Source organism: Talpa europaea, assembly GCF_964194135.1.
Source record: "Talpa europaea genome assembly, chromosome: 9".
Classification (NCBI taxonomy): Eukaryota; Metazoa; Chordata; class Mammalia; order Eulipotyphla; family Talpidae; genus Talpa; species Talpa europaea.
In genome coordinates this window covers 112,356,526-112,375,200 of record NC_140076.1, presented here as the reverse complement: position 1 = coordinate 112,375,200, position 18,675 = coordinate 112,356,526, and the positions used below count along the sequence as shown (strand labels likewise).

Below are 18,675 nucleotides of genomic sequence, written 5' to 3'. Positions count from 1 at the left end.
GGTTTTTTTTTGTTTGTTTGTTTTGTTTTGTTTTGCTTGTTAGTTTTTCCCTCAGCCATCTTTCGCCATTCCTCCTGACAGCACAGCATCAAAACCACAAAACACTTCCAACCAGATCTCAGATCTCCAGCTACTGGCTTTGGTTTATTGATGAAGAAAGTCTCAGCTCTGCTGATGGGGCATCAACATAAGCAATTCAGTCTCTTGAACAAAAAACGAAGTCACAAGCACACCCTCCTATTTGCCATTTTCTGCCTAAAATTGATACAAGAAAATAGACTGTCGGCACAACTTCCATGAAATTGCTGAGAACCCAGGGAAGGGCCAGCACCGCTGACTCCACAGGTGGCACAGCCTTCTCCAATGCCCCCGGCATCTCCCCCGTCTCAACGCCCGCACAGAGCTCAACCCCCCTGTGCTGAGGCCTGGGACGTGACATGTTGGTGTCTATCTTGGAAAGATGTGGACGGGGGACACTTTCCTCTAGCATTTTCCAAAGTGGCACTGAGTAACGGGTCCCTTTAGGGTTGGCTCATGAGCTACTGTAGACCCATTCCAATGGGCACACAAAGAAAAGCAAAGCAGAATCAGAGCTGAGTTCCCCTTTAAAAGCCAAACACCTACATCTAGAAGGAGGCTCCCCTACCTGAGAGCGCTTGCCCTAGCGGGGTGCCCACTGTGGGACCCCTCGGGTCTTAAGGTTAGTTGCAGGGCAGCCAGGTGGGGTAGGGCTGGCTGTAGGTCACGGGAGGGTGGGCCACGTAGTAGTTGCTGAAGTTGCCGTCGCTGATGTAAGGCGCCGGCTGGTAGTAGCAGGTGACGTTGGTGGCGTTGGGGATGGCGTTCTGCTCTGCCAGCACGCGCAGGGCCAGCAGGGAGATGAGGTTCAGGGTCTGCCTGCGCTCGTGGCCCATGAGGCACACGGTGCTCTCGTTCACGACCCTGCGCAGGATCATGAGGTAGTCATACTTGCTCTTCTCTCCCTCGGCAAAGTGGTTCTGCAGGTAGGTCTCCAGCTTCCGCTGCTGCTCGAAAATGTCCGGGAAGTCGATGAAGAACCGGGAGCACATGTACCGCTCCAGCGTCTTGATCTCCTCCTGGTCGGTGGGCCGGAAGTCCCGCGCCAGGAGGTTGCTGTACTTGAGCAGCCCCCCGCCCCGGATCTCCTCCGGGTGCTTGGTGGCGATCAGTCTGTTCTGCAGGTGGCCGAGGGCCTCCTCGAAGTCCCCGTACACGCTCTCCCCGATCACCGCGGGGTGCTGGTGCTCAGAGATGGGGCTGCCGGAGCAGTCGTAGAAGACGAGCAAGGAATCCAGGATGATCTGGAAGGAGTCCACGCTAAACTCGAACTGACGCCGGATGGAGTCGACGAACTTGAGCTCCACGTTCCTCCCGTTCTTGTTGGAGAGCGAGATGAGGCTCCAGCGGTCGGTGTCCGTGCAGACCTTGACCAGCTTCTGGACGTAAGCCTCCTTCAGGGTGACCGGGCTGATCTTGAGCTTGCTCACGCCCTCCGGCAGGAAGTTCAAGAGGGAACACAGAACCACATCTCTGACCAGCTGGAACTCCACCTCGGTGGGAAGAGCCACGTGGAAGATCAGGTCCAGGTCTTTGCAGCCCAGGCCGTTGTCTTTGACCAGGACGTGGCCCGCCGCTGAGCCGTTGAGCCGCACGTCCTGCACCCGGATGCCCGCCTCCTCCAGCTGGCTGCGGACCGTCTGCACGATGTCCTTCAGGGTGAGCTCCAGGGTCGGGAAGTTGCCGCGGCCGTGAATGGGGACGACTTCGGTCAGGACCTCGTGCAGCCGGCTCACCTGGTCCCAGCCGAGCACCCTGCGGGACACGCAGTCCCTGGCACCGCCGTTCTCCTCTGCCATCGTGGGGGTGTTCTTCCAGGGAAACTGAAAGGCATGGGGTGGGAAACACAGTTAGGATTCACTCGGACACAGCAGAAGAGCTCGGGGGACTCAGTAAGGTGCGCATTCGCCTCTGAACCTCCTCCTGGCTGTCAAATGGCAGTCAGGGGCACCTCCGGCTGGGGGCCGCTCTGAGGACTAAATGGGCTGGAGGGTAAGACAGTGTCTGCGCGGAGTGAGGGTGAAATACAGTCGACGGCTTCTTCACCAGATCCGATAATTTCATAATTCCCTTTTATGTGGCTTTTGCTTGGTTGGTGGTTTTCTGATTTTTTGTGTTTGTCTGCGTGAGGTGGGGTGGAGGGTGCTGGCGAGAAGGGAAGCGGACAAACTTCTTAAAAGAAGCAACCTTCGCGCATTTAAAGGGCCTAAATGTTTTGCGAATTTTCCTCCCTGCAGAACTCGCCTCCACCGCTTTGAGCTCCGACTAGATCTTAAAAGGAGGGATGCTGCCGCCCACAGACTGCCTTCCCGCCATCAGCAGATGGACCCCAGCTCTGGGCTACCACCACACCGACACAAGGGAGGGACCTCCGGCCAGGAGCAAGGACACTGGCTGTCCAAGAGCGAGAGCCTTGTGTCCGCTGCACCTAAGGGAGCTGCCCGCCCCATGGCCTACTCCCGTTGTCCAGAGGGAGACAGGGCATGCGCTGAAGGAAAACATACCCGGGTGAAAGGGTCAGGCCAGCCACATAGTGGCAGTGGAGCCGCCCTGCCCACCCAGGCGCCTCGGGGCAGCGAGCTCTTTCAGCTGTCCTCTGCAAAACAGATGCCTTGAAGTCACCAGAGGAGAATCAAGATAGCGCTGAGTACCAGGAGAAAAAGGTCACGTCCACATTCCACCTGCCTGAATCGCAGAGTGACCGGAGCAAAGGTATACTACTTTCCAGAACATGAAACGCAACAGATCGCTGGAAAACCTAATAGTATAAAAGCAAATGCTGACCTGTTACAAAGCCAAGATGCCTGTGGATCCAGCAGGTCAAATATTAGCTAGATGAATGCAAACGCTGAGACAAAAGGCCAGGGTGCTAGCCTCAGGCCTCGCCCAGAGCAGACAGCTCCCCCACCCCGCTTCAGCACTCTGACTTGCCAGACATGAACAAAATCTACCCCCAACAGCTTCTGAGTTTCACTCTTTCACATCCAGCATGTGTGCTCCTGGGTGAAGTCCAAGCCCGGCTGCTGGTCTCACGCTCTGGCAGGAATCCCTGGTTTTACCTACACGGGATGGCTGATCCTTAGTGCGAGGGCACCGCTGGATGCACCGCGACAAGCTTTCCTGCAGCTGGTGGTTACAGAGGTGGATCAGAACACGACCTGGCCAGGCAAGGTCATGTGTGGTAGAAAGAAGGCAGGCAAGGGGAGCTCCCTTGACTGGGTGGCCGGGAAAGCCACAGAAGCATCCACTCACGCAGAAGGGACTCCGGCCAGGAAGCCGACACCAGGAGCTCTCCCACAGCCCAGCGGAGAAAGCAGCGCGCACCGCATCCGAGGCCAGATCACAAGGTCCCTTTGAGGTCTACGTTAAGGGGCTGGATTTGCTTGGCTGCAGTGGGAAGGCAGATGACGTGGTCAAGAGGTTCTAGAGGGCCAGTCTGGGGATGATCCTCCCCTGATTGCTACAGAAGAATACTTGTCAAGGGGAAGATTAAAAAAAAATTTCCCTCGGACCTGTTTGGGCAACACTGAAAAGCCCCAGGTTACTTTGATGACACTATCAAAGTACTCCAAGGTCAGGGATGGCAAGCAGGATCTGATGAAATTCGTAACGCTCGCGGTGGTTGGCATTTGGCTTCCAGTCAGACTTGGGACAGTGCAGGTCCCTATTTGCTGAGCTCCACATACACCCAGTTCTCTGGGGCCCCTTCAGAACTCACATGCAGCCCACTTGTGCCTGTCACGTAGGGCACCACACACGGGAGTTCAAACGGTCACAGAAGCGATGGGTCTAAGAGCTCTGAGCGACTGCCGGCCTACCTGGGGCCTGCGACACAGGCGTCTGCCAGGTGTGTGGCTCTACCTAGGGAGATACAACTTGCTTTCCTCCATGTCTCACCTGTAATTGTGCCTACAAGGTTCATTTTTGTGCGATAGGCAGAAGTCACAGTGATTCAATCGGTATTGGGAGGGAGGGAACAAGATTTTTGATTCATTTCCAGAAGAACGTCAGTCATGCAAGAGGTCTGGAGAAGGCATGACCTTTGATTCATGTGTCTGCGTTGTTTTAAGGAGTTGTTTACAAAGAAGACCTCCAAGGTGATGTCAGGAATACTCCCACCTCGAGACTAGCGGCTCCGAGCATTAGTGGAGGAACCCGTGAGGCCCGCGAGCCTCTGCTGAGCACGATCATCCCGTCCTCTGGGGGAGGGGAAGTCACATATGCCGGGAATGTTCCTTTTTTTTTTTTTTTTAAAGTCTGTAAACTTGTACTAGGCTTCAAAGTGAGTCTGTTTTAGCTGAGAGTTTGTAAGGTTTGTATGGGAGGAAGAACAGGAATAGTAAGAAAAGTTATGGAAAAAAGGAGAGATGTATGCTACCCCCACAGGAGTATCAGAAGCCACAGTAATTGAAACATGGCGACGACAAAAATAAGACAAATTGACAGAACAGAAATTTTAAGTCTTGAAATAAATCAAATACATAATGAGATTTAGTATATAAATGAGATTTAGATTTAGATTTAGTATCTATAAATACATAATGAGAAAAAAACCCTGAAACAGCTAGATATCTAGATTTTTTAAAATAAAGGTGGTTCCTTGTTCCAAAGTAAGAGTTGGGTGGGTAAAGGACTTAAAAGAAGAAAGTCCCCAGAGTATTAGGGGGAAAAATGGAATAATATGCAGTTACTTATAGAGAATAGGTAGCCCTTTCTGTATTACATAACACCTAAAAGTCAAATAATGGTATATGTTCCTATATGACAACAAGTTTCTACGGTGTGAAAACACCATAAAGAAGTCAGAAGGCAAAAACTAGGAAAATACTTGTAATATTGGGCAAATTACTCATCTCCTTAAAGAAAAAGAAGCTGCTACAAATCAGAAATATTAGCCCTCCAACAGAGGGGACACAGGACTTGAGTAGACACTCAGATGCATAGCATGGTCAAGTGAAAACTTCAGTGTGTCATTTCTACCTATCCCTGATAGGCGTCAGAGATACCGATGCTGATAAGCACCAAGAAGCCTGGCATGTCGGGCAACAGATGCCATCAGTAACCAACCACTCAGGTTCTGTCTACAGGACAGCGTGGGACTCTAATTTTAAGTGGATGCAACCTTCGACAATGCAATTCTAATTCCAGGATGTCTCCCCTGGACCCTGTCCTAGGCGCATGCTTGCAGACTATGCAGAGATGCTCGCTGAAATATTGTTTCCAAAGCTACACGTATTCATCAGCGGGAGATGGTTAAACGACTCAGTTCACATATTCAACGCCATACACACTGTTGTCCAGAAGAACAGCATCATCTCGGTATGTACGAACATGTCGTGCTCATCAGGATTTATTCTTAGAAAAGCAAAGCAAGCGCAAAACTGCTTACACGATCACAAATTCGCGTAAAGATTCACAAGTAGGCTGCACCAAACGCTACCTCTGGGGGCATGAGAAAACTTCTTTCTTATTTCCGGCCTATTCAATTTGGAAACTGCACATCTATTAGCTGAAAAAAGTTAAGATCTTACGAGTCATATCTAGAAATCTTTACCCTAGGACTGTTCTCATCTGCCGCCTCATTTAATTCCGTAATTTAGTTACAAGAGCTCCAAAACTTTTAAATAATGGACAAGCCATCTCATCCCATCCTAAATTTGTTACCCAAAAATGCTTTTTTTGTGGCTTTAAGGAATTGGTATTTCTCATCTCCAACACATTATAGGTACCTCATAATACTGTTAGGTTAATTGTTCACTACAGCTGCAAGCACTCAATAAATGCAATAAACACTTTTTTAAAAGGACCCAAGATGCCTGTGGTTGTCATCTTCCAGGGCAACTTTTTCAGGCACACAGGAGTAACTGACTGAGGGAGGGCTACAGAAAGGCAGTAGAGAAAATGGCAAATACAGAGACCGTGGTGTTTTGTTTTGTTTTTTTTTTTTTAATTATCCCAATGCACCCTCATTAGAGGAGCTTCAGTTATTGAAGGCTGAAATTCAGGGCTGAGCTCACAAGGAGAGTCCAAATTAAGTTATTGGTGCCTATTAGAAAGAAATTCTTTGTTTCCCCTCACCCAGCCAAACAATTGAAATACCAGAACTACCTTTTTGAGCTACTTAGACAAACAACAGTATCGCTAGAATAAATCCAAGTCACAGGCCCCCTAGAGCTTAGTAACACACCAGAACTTAGTGTAACAGTTTCAGTTTTAATTAACCACTTGAATCCACACTGATATAACCCCCATGTAAAAGAATCACATGAAATGCACATTCCCAAGTCGGGAACGGCCCTGGTTAAGGGCAGATCCTCATTAGCAGAATTAGCAGCATTAACAAAATAGAGACTAGAAAATAATTAACTTGAGACCTGGTGAATTCAAACTAAAATACCTGGTTTTCCTTTTACTGTCTGAGGAGCAGAGTCGTTGTCTTTTGCACAGTGGAAACTGGGGAAGGTGGGAACCACAATTTTCTCACTGGCTTGAAAATTCACGCCTCTTTTGAAGAAGACCAATTAATCCCTGCCCAGGTCAAGCAACTTAACCTTCCAAAAAGTTTGACTCATGATTAGCCATTATCTCAGTTACCGAGGTCCCTTTCTTCTGTCATCTGGCTGCAGCCGTGGTTCGAATACACACATTAAGAGAGCAGGTTTGGACACACAGCCGCAGAGGGGACAGGAAAAGACAAACAGGCTGGGTGAGCACACCACGCTCCAGGAGACACGCCGACAGGCAGCCCGTCTCCGCGTGCCGCGGCCGGGACAGAGGCACTCAAGGCGGCTCGGTCTGAAAAACCTAGCTGAAGTAGGGAAAAGGCATTTTCTAGTGCTTCTCCATAGCATATCTAGAGGCCAGAAACACAGATGCCAGAGGCTGGGAGACAAGCAGGAGATGAAGTGCTAAGAGCATCATAAAACTTCCAGGCTTACGGTCAGTTTCAGGCCAAGCCAACACGGATTCCTCTCTCTCCTGCATGGAGGATGTGTCCACGGAGCTCTTGGCACATGTGGAGACGCACATCAGGAAGTTAGAGACGGTACATATTTAAGACTAGTCTGAGCTACTGAACACGAAAGCCCCAGAAGCTGCTGTCCAGAGGTTTCATGGAAATGCTGCGCCTTGCAGCGAGCACCCTGCTGTGGTTGTCATCCATCCACCCAGAGACAACAGGGCCCGACCTCTTCCTCTGACCCCGCTGTGGGTGTAACAACATAAAAGAAACCTCACACAGGTCAGCATTTCAAGACAAAACGCCCTTTCTCTCAGACTGGGTGTTACCCCCAAAGTGCGGCTCTTCCTAGCAGCATTTCCTAGCTCAGGGCCAGAGCCCCGTTCACGGGCACAGACCAGGCCTGGGGACACATTCCAGGGGGGAGTGGACGCGGCTCCTGACCCAGTGGACCAGCGTGCCCGTGACTGGCCTCTTCGCACAAACTCTTCTCCCCACGTACAATGGAAGACGTTAGAAAAAGAAGAAACTCTCCTGGCACACAAAAGCCCAGCGAATTTAAGAAGTGGGAAGTGGATGGTGATACGCGTCACAGCATGCCTCCCAACTGCGGGCCTCCCTCGCCCGGGGGCTGAGCAACAATTCCAGGCCTGCTTCCGGTCCACCTGGGAAAGGGAGGTGCAGCGTGTGGAGCTGGCATCACGCGCCATCTGGGCCATCTCACAGCAACGCCCATCAGCTCTCACAAGCCTCTGGGGAAGCCCAGTTCCCTTTTCACGAATTCAGGAATGAGGATCAGAAAAAGTGAAGTGGATTGATCCCGGGGCCTCAGCTCAGGCCCAGCGCAGCATGCCAACCCTGGGGCAAAGTCACAGTCGGGCCCTGGGGGGTGAGGCAGGGACACGCTGTGCGCTGTGGCCATCACCTCCCGCTGCTCCTACAGGGGACCTTCCGAGCGCAAAGGTCTTACTGGCCCTACCCCAAGCAGGAGAAAGCCACTTTGTGAGCCCTGGAGCTGCGGCCCCTGCCCTGACCCTGCATGCTAAAGATGGCAAACCTCCAACAGATCGGCCCTCCCTGCCCACTGTGTTACAGGCTCCAGTTAGAGGACAGGGTCAGCGCTTGCCTTCAAGGACACTCAGGTGGCCCAGGGGCACCCTCAGAGTGGCAGCAGAGATGACACACTGGCCGGGCTGAGGGGGACACACATCGACTTTTACAGCAAACCTCTGACTAATCTACCCATATCTATTTCCCATGGGGTTTGTCTCACTCTTTGCTCAGAAGCTCCAGCAGGTACTTATGGGCACTGAGCTTGCCAGGTGCTCCTTGCGTAGCTGCGGGCAGGGCCAGGGAACCCCAGAGGTAACTCCATGTCAGCCAGCTTCCCTGAGAGGAGCCTCCAAATGACAACATCCCCAATGGGCTGCCAGGCAGCACCAGCAGCTTTATTAGGTCCACCATTAGGACCCCCACACAGGCCCTGCACCCTCCTGTACAGGTCAGGAAACGGGACAATGGAGGTACGAGACCTGCGGGGCCACCCAAGGCCGCACTGCTGCTGAGTGGCAGACCTGGGATGCAAGAGGCTTCCTGGATGGGGGGTGGGGTGAAGAAGCTTTGGCCCACATGTAGGGCTGGGCGTGGAGCTTTGAAGACAAAGGGCGCTCAGGTGGCTGTGGGAAGTAGAGGGCAATAAAAAGAAGGAAAGGGGAGAAGAGTATGAAGGATTTTCATAAAACGGGGGGAAAGCAGCTGGCTAGATGTGCGTGCTGAGGCCAGACGGCCAGCGCTGAAGGCACAGGCGTTGTGTATGGATGGACTGACACACGGAGCAGATGTCAGCATCCCAGTCAACATGGATTCTGGCTGGATTCACCAGAATTGAAAGCAATGAAGTGTAGAAATGCTAACAGTACTGCTGCTTGCTTTTAAAAGAAACAATAGCTAAGAGGCGAAGGCCCGGATCCCAGTTTCTGAGGGAGCTCTGAGATTCTGGCCTGGGCACAAGGCAGTGGTGATTTTAGAGTCACCAGTTCAGAAGAGAAAGAGCCAGGAGGAGTGCAAAGAGAAGCATTAGGTGGAGAAACCAATGGCACGAGAGCTAATGACCGGTCCTGAGCGAAGCACGAAAGCACGGCGCTCTCTCTGCTCACGTAACAGCGCAAGGGCCCGGGACATGCTCTGCTGGCCAGATCAGGAGCGCAAATCTGCGATAAGGCAGGGAACAGGACACTCCCTGAAGATGAGAGGACAACTTTATCAGATCCCAGAAACAGATAACCCGATAGGAGATGCAGGGAGAAGAGGTGAAATGTGTACGAAGTGGCCAGGGCCCTCACAGCTAGCCCAGAGAGAAGCTTACAACAGAACTGAAAACAGAAACCGCCTGGAATAGACGGACAAAGGTGTGCGTGTTGAGCCTGGAACTGGACACCTGCCACTTTCCCCACCTGCATCTAGTTTGACCTCTGCGACTCTTTCATTCTCAGGAGAGCCAGGCACTTCGGATGACCGTGGACTTGATATACGCAGGGTCAGTAAGTGAGCAGAAAGGAGGCAAACCAGGGTCAAAGTGGATTTGACCTTCTGAAGAGAAGCCCTCCCTTCCTCCTTGAATTCCTATGGGGAGTGAAGGCCAGAAGTTATCTAGGACCTGGGGGACAGCCTGAGGAAGCCTTTTGTCTGCTGGCTGCCAGCCTGCTCACCCCAAAGCCCTAGCCCACCCCCAGGGAGGAGATAACCGAGGCCCACACCTGGGTTGAATGTACATGGAATGAGTCTTTAGATTAGCAGACAAACCAAAGCAACAGGCCCTGATAAATTGCCTCATTTTTACAAAGGATAAAATATACTTTGTGCTAACTTTTCCCAAAAAGTTAGTTTTACAGTTACCCAAGCAAACACCCCACATCCATCCATCCATCCTACCACTGTTCAAAGAAATAACTGCCCTGGGCCACCAAGCTGCAGCCCAAGGAAACATTTCTCAGCCTGGGACACGATAACCTCGCAGATGGCCTTTTCTCACTGTCAGCTCGATCACCTTCGCCAGAGGTCTCAATCTATTTCCTCAGGGTTATCAGCAGCCCCCTAGCCATTTAACACCCGTGTTTACAAGCGTCAAGAAATTTGGTTAGATTCCCACGACACTGGGGTGCTGCCTGGGCAAAAGGGAGATAGCCCTGGGCCCAGGCAGGGACAGGCTGCACCATGAGGCCTCTGTGTCAGGCTGTGTCTGGCTTTGTGTCAGGCCTTGGAAGGTTGAGGGGCCCTTGCAAACGCCCACTTCTCATGCTTACTTCTCCCTGAGGTGGGCACAGGGTCTTCAGGCTGGCAGGGAGGGAGTGCTGTCTGCAGCACCCACCCTAAGACCCCCAATGGAGAGTGCTTTCCCGTGTTTCAAAATAGGATGCTTCAGCAAGTGTGGCTGGAGAGATAACACCCACTGGGCGGACTAAAGCTTTGGCTGCAAAACATCACCCAGCAGAAAGAAAACACCGGCCCAGATATCAGAGCAAGCACAGCACGCGGGCGCTCAAGCGCAAGGAGTGCCCTGACAGCGCTGTGAACAGCGGCACCGGCTGAGGTCAGAAGCAGGAAGCTCGAGCTAGAAGCACGCATGCAACCCTTGGTTTATCCAAGGTGTCACACTATTGTTTATTTTGAAGTGTGTGTAGAACAATTGTGTGTGTGTGTGTGTGTGTATAGAACAACTACTCTGGTATAGGCCAGAGGTTTGGGGGGGGCGGGGGTGGTTAGAGGATTCACCAGAGACAGAGTGGGGAGCAGAACTGATAGGTCTAATGAAATCCACTGCTGAGGGGAGCAGCAGGGAGACAGGAGAGGTCTGCTGTGCCATGTGGGTCAGCTCCCTGGCCAGCATCAAACTCAGGCTGCAGCTGAGATAGCGCTGAGACTTAACCCCTAGGCCACCAGGGAGGTCCTGTCACAGGGTTAACTATTACACATGCAACACGAACTAGAAATAATCCTGGTTGCAACTCGGAACCCCTGCTCCACTCTCACGGAATGCCTTTTTCTGCCTCAGAGATGTTGCCAGTCTGAACTCATTTAAGAGATCCCCAAGGCTTTAGTTCTGGAGATGAACTAGACCAAGAAAAATAGGACAGGAGATGCTCTACTACACAGATGGCCAAGTTCACATAAAATCCCTGGGTTTACAAACTGAGAGCCTCCAGGCTTTATCAAGGGGTGGCGTCCACCACCTCCACTGACTCTCCAGATCAGGGCTTTGAACAGTTGTCAGTCATCCAACATGAAACCTCAGTTCACTAACAGTTCCTGTCTCGAAACCAGCTGCATCGTGGACGTCACTGGGAAGGAGACGAGCAACTCCTAGTTGCTGGAATGACTATAGCTCTGATCACACTTTGGATGGACATGCACACCCCACCCACATGCGGCTGGCCTCCAGTACAGGGAGGATGTACCTACACCCACAGTTCCAGTTTTGCACAGACCCTCCCCTGTGGGGTTAACATTCACATAAAGGCACCTGACCTAAGGGAACTGAGCATGGCACCAGCGTGAGAGAAGCACCAGCAGTTCCCCAGACAACAGCATAAATGCCGCAAAGGAACAGAAGTTTTGCAGCGGGCAGAGGGGGGTGGGTAGAGGGATGGGATTAAGTGAGGGAGTCAGACCAGGGAATGGAAACTATTTCTGCACCAACTATACCTCAGGTGGTCCGACCACCTTGCCTTTGGTGTGCCTGTGGGGAATGCTGGGTACAAGCCACAAATACAGCTGCCGGGGCTGATTAGCATTCAACTTGCTAATTGAACATCTCCCGGGGAATGCATGCGGTGAGGTTAAGTATCTCAGACACCTTGTACTTGAGTTTTTTCCTCTTGCATTTTCATTCAAATTGTAATCAGTCATTTCATCCGCTGATAAACTGGTGGAGTCCACCCTGTTTGGGTCTCAGATTTTTATCTGCAGTTCTTTGAATTTCTGATACCTCTCTAAGAAGCTCCAGGGAAACCAAAGGGACACTGAACTGGGAATCAAGCAGCTGGTGCTGCAGTGCCAGCTCTGACTTCCAGGGCGAGTGGCTGTCAGCCTGTTCACCACAGTGACCGAATTTCCTTCCACTCTTGCAAAGAGCTGAGCGCTCGCTATGTTCCCGGTGGTCCTAGGAGCTTGCTCGCACTGTAAGATGGAGACGAAGCTCCTTGCCCTCCTGCCCTGCCCGTTCTATGCCAGCTCATGTTCTTTTTCCCGAGCTTTGCGCTGTTAACTCCTGCTCCCCACAAGTAGACTCAGAAGCTGAAACAGTTTTGCAGCGGGCCTGGACCTACACTGCCCCAAACCACAGCCACAAGCCTCATGTGGCTTGTCAGCTCTCGACATGGGTGTGAACATGAATGCCACACTCGACTTCAGGACCCTAAGTGAAATGCCTCACACATGGCTCTACGTTGCTTACAAACTGAAAAGATAGTATTTCTTTTGTGTGTGTGTGGGACCCTCGCCGGCAGCCGGGGAACGAACCAGCGCTGCAGAGGCTGCAGGCAGCCTCGCAGCCCAGCGCTCAACCGCTGCACCAGCAGGGGAGGCCCTGAAAAGACAGTATTTTAAAAGGACAGGCTAAATTACTAAAGCTAATTGCGCTTGTTTGATTTGCCTTTTGAAAGTCACTACCACTACTTGATGGTGTTTGTCGTTAGATTTCTCTTGGACGGTGCTGGCCTACTGCCCTCATGACAAGAAAGGGAAGCCTGGAGAGGTAAAGGCTCTGCCAGGACTGGGACGCAGCTCTGTTACGGATCATTCTCTTCCTACTGTCGCCACTGCACAGTCCCTCACGGGGCTGGCGGGAGCCGGCCAGGACCTCACAGAGTCAGCTGCTGCTGCTGTCACCAGCACAGGCCAGGGCCAAAGAGGGTGTTTGGGAGAAAGGGGCCGACAGGAAGGTAAGGGGGCGGATCACCCCTTGTTCTGTCTTCATGGGGGCTAAGCAAGGTGGGAGAAGCAAAGTATGGCAAGGGCGTAAGAGGGCTTGAGATTCATGGATAATTTTCTTCTCAAAATATTTGGCAGGTAGCAAATCTGGAGATGGATTTGGGACCTTATGTGCTCGAGCAATCAGAGATTTTTAAAACTAGAAAATACAGTGCAAGGAATGACTATCAAGCAGTACTGAGGAGCAGAGATTGGGAGGAGACCATCCTCAGAGGGCGTCAGAAGCCTCCAGAAAGAGTTCAAAGCTGGAGTGAAGGAGTTGGGAAAGAGAAGCATCAGTGTTAAACATTGGACTATGTGTCCTAGGAAGCAAAGGGGCGCAAGACTCATCCAGGAGGGTCAAGAGCGAACAGGTTAGAAAGGTGCGGGTCTTGCCAAGGAGCTCAGCTGCTGGAGGGTGGCTCCAGGGAGTTCCTGAGTGGCATCTGGGGTGCATGGGACACAGAACCGACCAGAGGCAACCAGACCAACCATAAAGCAGGCCAGGGAGAGCAGTGGGGGATGAGGGAAAGAGAGGGGAAAAGCAAGCATGAGAGAGAAGGAAAGGAAAGGAAAGAATCAGCAAAACCAGCAACCAAGAGACCCGGGAGAGAGGCTGGGAGAGAGGCTGGGAGGGAGGTTGGCCTGGGGTGGAGGGAAGCCGGGGCTGCAGCTCAGCTTAAGCAGTTTCAGCTGTGGACTAATTAGTGCCTCTTCCAAACCTACACCCCTGAGGATTCCACTTAAAAAAGGACCCAGAAACTGCCCTGCTTTTGAGACTGGGGAGATTCTGAATCTATTTGTGTGGGAGGTAAGAGTTAATGGGGCAAAGTTATGGAAGAGGAGCGTGAGCTGGGATACAAGGAGCAGGGCAGGAGGGCAGTGAGCTCCAGGTCCATCTCCATCCTACCAACCTTCTGATTCAAAAGCTATAGCACCTGGGCCTACGGGAACAACACCTGTTTAACACAGGCCTCCCTCGAGAGGAACGGGCGGGCCAATGTGGTGCCAGCAGGCTCTGCATCCCCACAGAGAGTGCTCTCCCACATGCCAGGCTTGGCTCGAGGCCTAAGCAGGAACCCCTGCCTGCCTGGAACTCCTGAGCCAGTGATTAAGACAAGGGTGTGACAGCCGAGAGAGTCCTGAGTACACTGTGGGGCTCACACCTCCTGGGGCCTTTCACACCACCCCTTGGGCCTCCACAGCACCTGGCACCAGCTCCTGGCTAGGAAGCACTTAACTGCTTGCTGACGCTGATCACCACTATCAAGAAACACACACTGCCCAGTTTAGTGACCAAGACTCCCAAAGGCCCCGAGTCTGAAAAACACCCTGTATGAGAATTGCTTAACAGCAGCAATTATTTCTTCATATTTGTTTTTTCCTGTTATTCCAAGAAGTTCTGCAAACAACTCTAGAACAGGCAACAGGGCCCAGCTGTACAAAATCTACTCATTTTAAACAATCTACAAGGTTTCCTTCCCTAGTTGGGTTTAGACGAAGATGCTCTCTGGAGCCCATTTAAATTCCAAATGTAAGTTTCCTTACAGAGTTTGCAAAAGGATTAAAAAAAAAAAGTTTGAGATGAGACCAGGAGCCCCCGGGGGCATCCCAAGAGATCAGCACCACTGCTGAACCCAGCTGGGTTGAAGTATGTGAACATTTCTTCAAACTCAGAGGGGTTTGCTTCATCAGAACTCAGCTTATGCCAATGCGCTGAGCGTGGAACACAGTCGCAACGCCAAGATGGAAAACACATTTTTCTATACAGCCTTGTTTACCACCCAGCAACACAAAAAAGCAGGCTTTCTCCCCTGTCAGCTCAGGCTCTGCCCTGCTCCCCCTCAGCCCCCACATGCATACAAGCCCGCAAGATAACAGAAATGGTCGCAAATGCAAACACAACACCTGTTTAACTTGGCTCAGAAACGAAACTTGAACTTGAGATTTTCTTCTCGGCTCAGCAAGTTTAACACTCGGAGCTCTGGGATAAGCTTGCTCCCGGGACTGAGCCCAGGTATCTAGGGGAGGAGATACCCAAGACCAGGTACTACTCACTTGAACAGCTGGAGAAAAAAAAAAAAAAATGTTTTCTGACTCTTAGGCAGCGTGTTCAGCCACTGGTGCTATGAGAACAAGGGCACTATGGTCCGGTCTGAGTTATCTTTATTGCCCTGTGTTCCTTGGATTGCAGAAGGACGGAGACCTCTCTGTGCTGATGGGTAGTGTGCCCTGGCCTTGAACACGGGCGGATGGAGGCTAAGTGTGGGGCTGCCGGGAGCTGGAGGAGCTCGCACAACTCAGGTTGGGGGTGAGCTAAGGAAACTAAGGGAGAGCCTCTGGTGCTCTACTGAATCACCTCCTTCTGTGACACCCAGGCCAAGAGCCAAATCCTTCCCTTCCAAAGTACCCCAACTTAACTTCTGGATACAAGGGAGCTGCTAGGGAAGAGACACAACATAAACGGTGGCTGTCAGCTATGCCTACACCCAACTGTCACTTAGGACATGAGGGATCTTGCTTTTGGCCACAGTTTTGAGGCTTCCTGGCAGAACACAACTTTTTTTTTAAGTCTGGTGTTACGGGGCTCTCACCACAGCCACCCGAGTAATGACATACAACATGCCAAAATCTGCTTTGTAAAAACTCCTTATGGAAAATAAAGGGGCTCTAAAGAAAGGGGTATACCTGAGGGCACAAGGTTTCAGTTATCTCAAGTAAAAGCTTGACTCCAGAGATAGTAAGTTTTCCATCTTCACAAACAAGAATGTCAAAGGACAGACCCACTGCTGGTCACGCTCAGACTGCTTCCCTGAAAGCGAAGAGAAAAGTCAGCATTCTCTCCTAGTCCCCAGGCCCCCCTTCACTGCGGGGTGTCCTGCAGCAGGTCTGCTCCCGGCAGGACACCTCTGGGGACTGCAGCCGCACTGAGACTCTTGGAAAGCGCTCCCACCACCCTCTGAGGCTGCCTGGCTGGCTCCCCTGCCAAGTTACTCGCTGGACTAGGTCAGTGTAGCCAGCAGTGGCCACCCTCACCCCCCACCCCACCCCCCAAGTGCCCCAAGCCAGCAGTCTCCTTCAGGAGGCTTTAATCATCTTAACTTGATTTCCTGGGGCGCCTCTGGCTCCTCGCCACCCCCAGCCCCACCTAATACCCTGAAATGCTGACTGCACAACACAAACGATGCCATGGTCTTTATAGACGCTTAAGGTGAGTGCACTGCAAGCTCTTCCTCGCATGTTAACCCCCAGGAAACAATCCAACAAGTTAAAAAGCAGGTCCCGGCTGGAGACAGGGCTCGGTCAGCCCTGCAGAAGCCCAGCCAGGGAGGCGGTGAGGGGTCCCTCCCCCTGGCCCAGCTGTAAACCCCCGGCTCTAGCCAGGAGGGGTCTGCAGGTTCCTTTTCCAAAGAAACTCGCAGGACGGGGGCTCCCCCTGACTGCAGGTAGCGCCTTCTGCTTGCCAGCGCGCCCCGGGCTTCAGGTGTTGGGACTGCCAACCTGTCCTCTCCAAGCTCTTCATCCTCACCCCACACCCCTTTCCTGCACCGGCAGGCCCGGCTGCACACCTCCCCCGAGCTCCTGCCCGTCGGGCTACCCGACTGCCAAGGCTCCTGGTCCCCAAAAGGGAGAAGTCGGGTCACGAACCCCGTATTCCCGGGAAGTTTCCAAGAGACGCGCAGCACTTGGGGCACTCGCTCGGGCCGCTCTGCGGCTCTGGGCGTCCATGGTCTAAGTGAGGGATCTCCGCATCGTTACCCCAAACCCAGGCCCGGGCCTGGAGCCTGGGGGGCCCCCACTCCGGGCCGACACCGGCCCCGACCGCTGCGCCTCCAACTGCTGCTACGAAACCGCCGCGTTCGAATGTGCGCAGCGCGCGCCGGGGGGTGCGTTGCGGGGGGCGCACCCCGCCAGCCCGAGGGCCGGCAGCTCGGGGTGGGGGGGCCCCCGCGGGGGCCCCACGCCCCCTCTTCGGCCGCCCAGCCGCGGGGCGCGCGGTGCAGGAACTTTCTGGAACGCGCCGAGCCGGGCTGCTGAACTCTGGAAAGTCGCAGCCCCCCTCGGCGCTGCTCGCCTGGCCCTCGGGAGCGGGGTGCAGAAACGGGGTGCCGCTGCGAGAGCCGAGGGGGGCGGGGGCGCCAGGTGTCCGCACCTGTGCGCTCCCCCCGCCCCCCCGCCCCGGGCTCGGCCGGGACCTGAGCGAGGGCGCCGGGCAGCCCCGGGCAGCGCTCGCCGCAGCGTCGCCCTTTGGGGGTGCGGGCCGCGGACTAACCTGGGTGCAGAGGGGGGACGGCGCGGCGGGCGCGTGGGTGGGCGGCCCCGGCGGGAGCGGCGCGGTCGCGGCGGCCCCACGCAGCTGGACCGAGTGAGCCGCCCGGCCGCACCCCCCTCGGGTCTTAAACGGCCTGGCCACGCCCCGCCCCGCGCCGCCCCCCCGGGCCGCGCCTCCCGGCGGGCGGGAGGGGCGGGGCCAGCCCCGCGGGCCCCGCCCCCCGGGCGCTGACGCCGGGGGCCGGGCGGAAGCGCGCCCGCTGATTGGCTGCGCGCGTGAATGGTTGCCGAGCAACGAGTAAACCTTCGCGGCGGGCGGGGTCCGGGCTGCAAGGGGGAGAGTGCGCAGGCGCAATAGAGCGGGGCTGTGTCGGCAGCGCTGAGCTCGGGAGCAGCTGGGGCTCCCCTGCGCGCTGCTCGGCCCGCGGGGCGCGCTGCTCCCCGGCCCCCGCCGGCCTCCCCCAGCTCCGGCTTCCCCCTCCACAGGCCTGTTCGGTTTCTCGGAGGATTTTCTCTTAGGGTGTCCGTGCAGAAGCGAGAAGGGACACTCACGCCTGCTCCGACGTGCACTTTGAAGCAGGAAAAAAGTTAGGGTTTTGGGGGTGCGGGGTCGGGGGGTGCGGAGGACACGTCCTGATTCCCCAAGTGCATGCACCGGAGGCGGAGGGGTGGTCAGCGGGGAGGGGCCGGCGCAGTTCCTGGGCGCCGAGGCCGCAGGGAGGGCCCACCTGTGTGCAGGTGCTGGGTCGTGGGGAGCCCCATCTCCAGCCCCCCGCCGGGGCAGCGGCCCTGCAGGGAGCGCAGGCTCGGGCGCTGGTTATGTAACGTCCGGGCGGGGCCTGGACACCCTCCACGCGTTCCATTACAAGCGATTGTGAGTCCGGGTTCTAAATTCAGATTATCCTGCGCTGGGATCTCCGCTCACCACTTAACTATCTGCAAGATCTTGGCATGTAACTCAACCCTCCATAAATCTCCATTTCCAGCCTGGGTGATGGGGCTAAAAGGCAGCTTTGTAGGATTTTCTAAGTATTAAGAAAGTGGAGAGCTGTGCGTGCAGCGCCGGATGTAAAGTGTGTGGCAAGAGCGCTGTGTCCAATAGAGGCTGTTATTTATCAGCATCGATCGAGCTCGCGCTGAGGCTCTGCTGGGTGCTGGGGGAAGAAACTTTTCCCTTTTCCGATGCAGCATTTCCCGCGCCAGCCCCTTCTGGGGGCTCCACAGCTTCACCAGCCTTGGTATTGTTGGTCTTTTTAATATGCAAAGAGTGTATGTCATTGTGATTTAAATTTACAAATGCTGAGTGATGTTCAGCAACTTTTCACGTGCGTTTTGATTATTTTGATGCACTTTTGCGCTTTTGGTGAAGTGGCCCAGGTGTAGGGAGTTGTCTGCCTTAA

At 53.8% G+C, this 18,675-nt stretch overlaps 1 protein-coding gene across 1 annotated transcript; it reads right to left on the bottom strand.

The window, feature by feature from the left end:
- Positions 1-701: 701 nt before the first annotated feature.
- TENT5C (terminal nucleotidyltransferase 5C) lies at positions 702-1,883 on the bottom strand (the record flags this gene model as incomplete). Its single annotated transcript, XM_084243980.1, has 1 exon — positions 702-1,883. The coding sequence occupies exon 1, from the start codon at positions 1,875-1,877 to the stop codon at positions 702-704; it is 1,176 nt and encodes a 391-aa protein (XP_084100106.1). The 5' UTR covers positions 1,878-1,883.
- Positions 1,884-18,675: the final 16,792 nt, after the last annotated feature.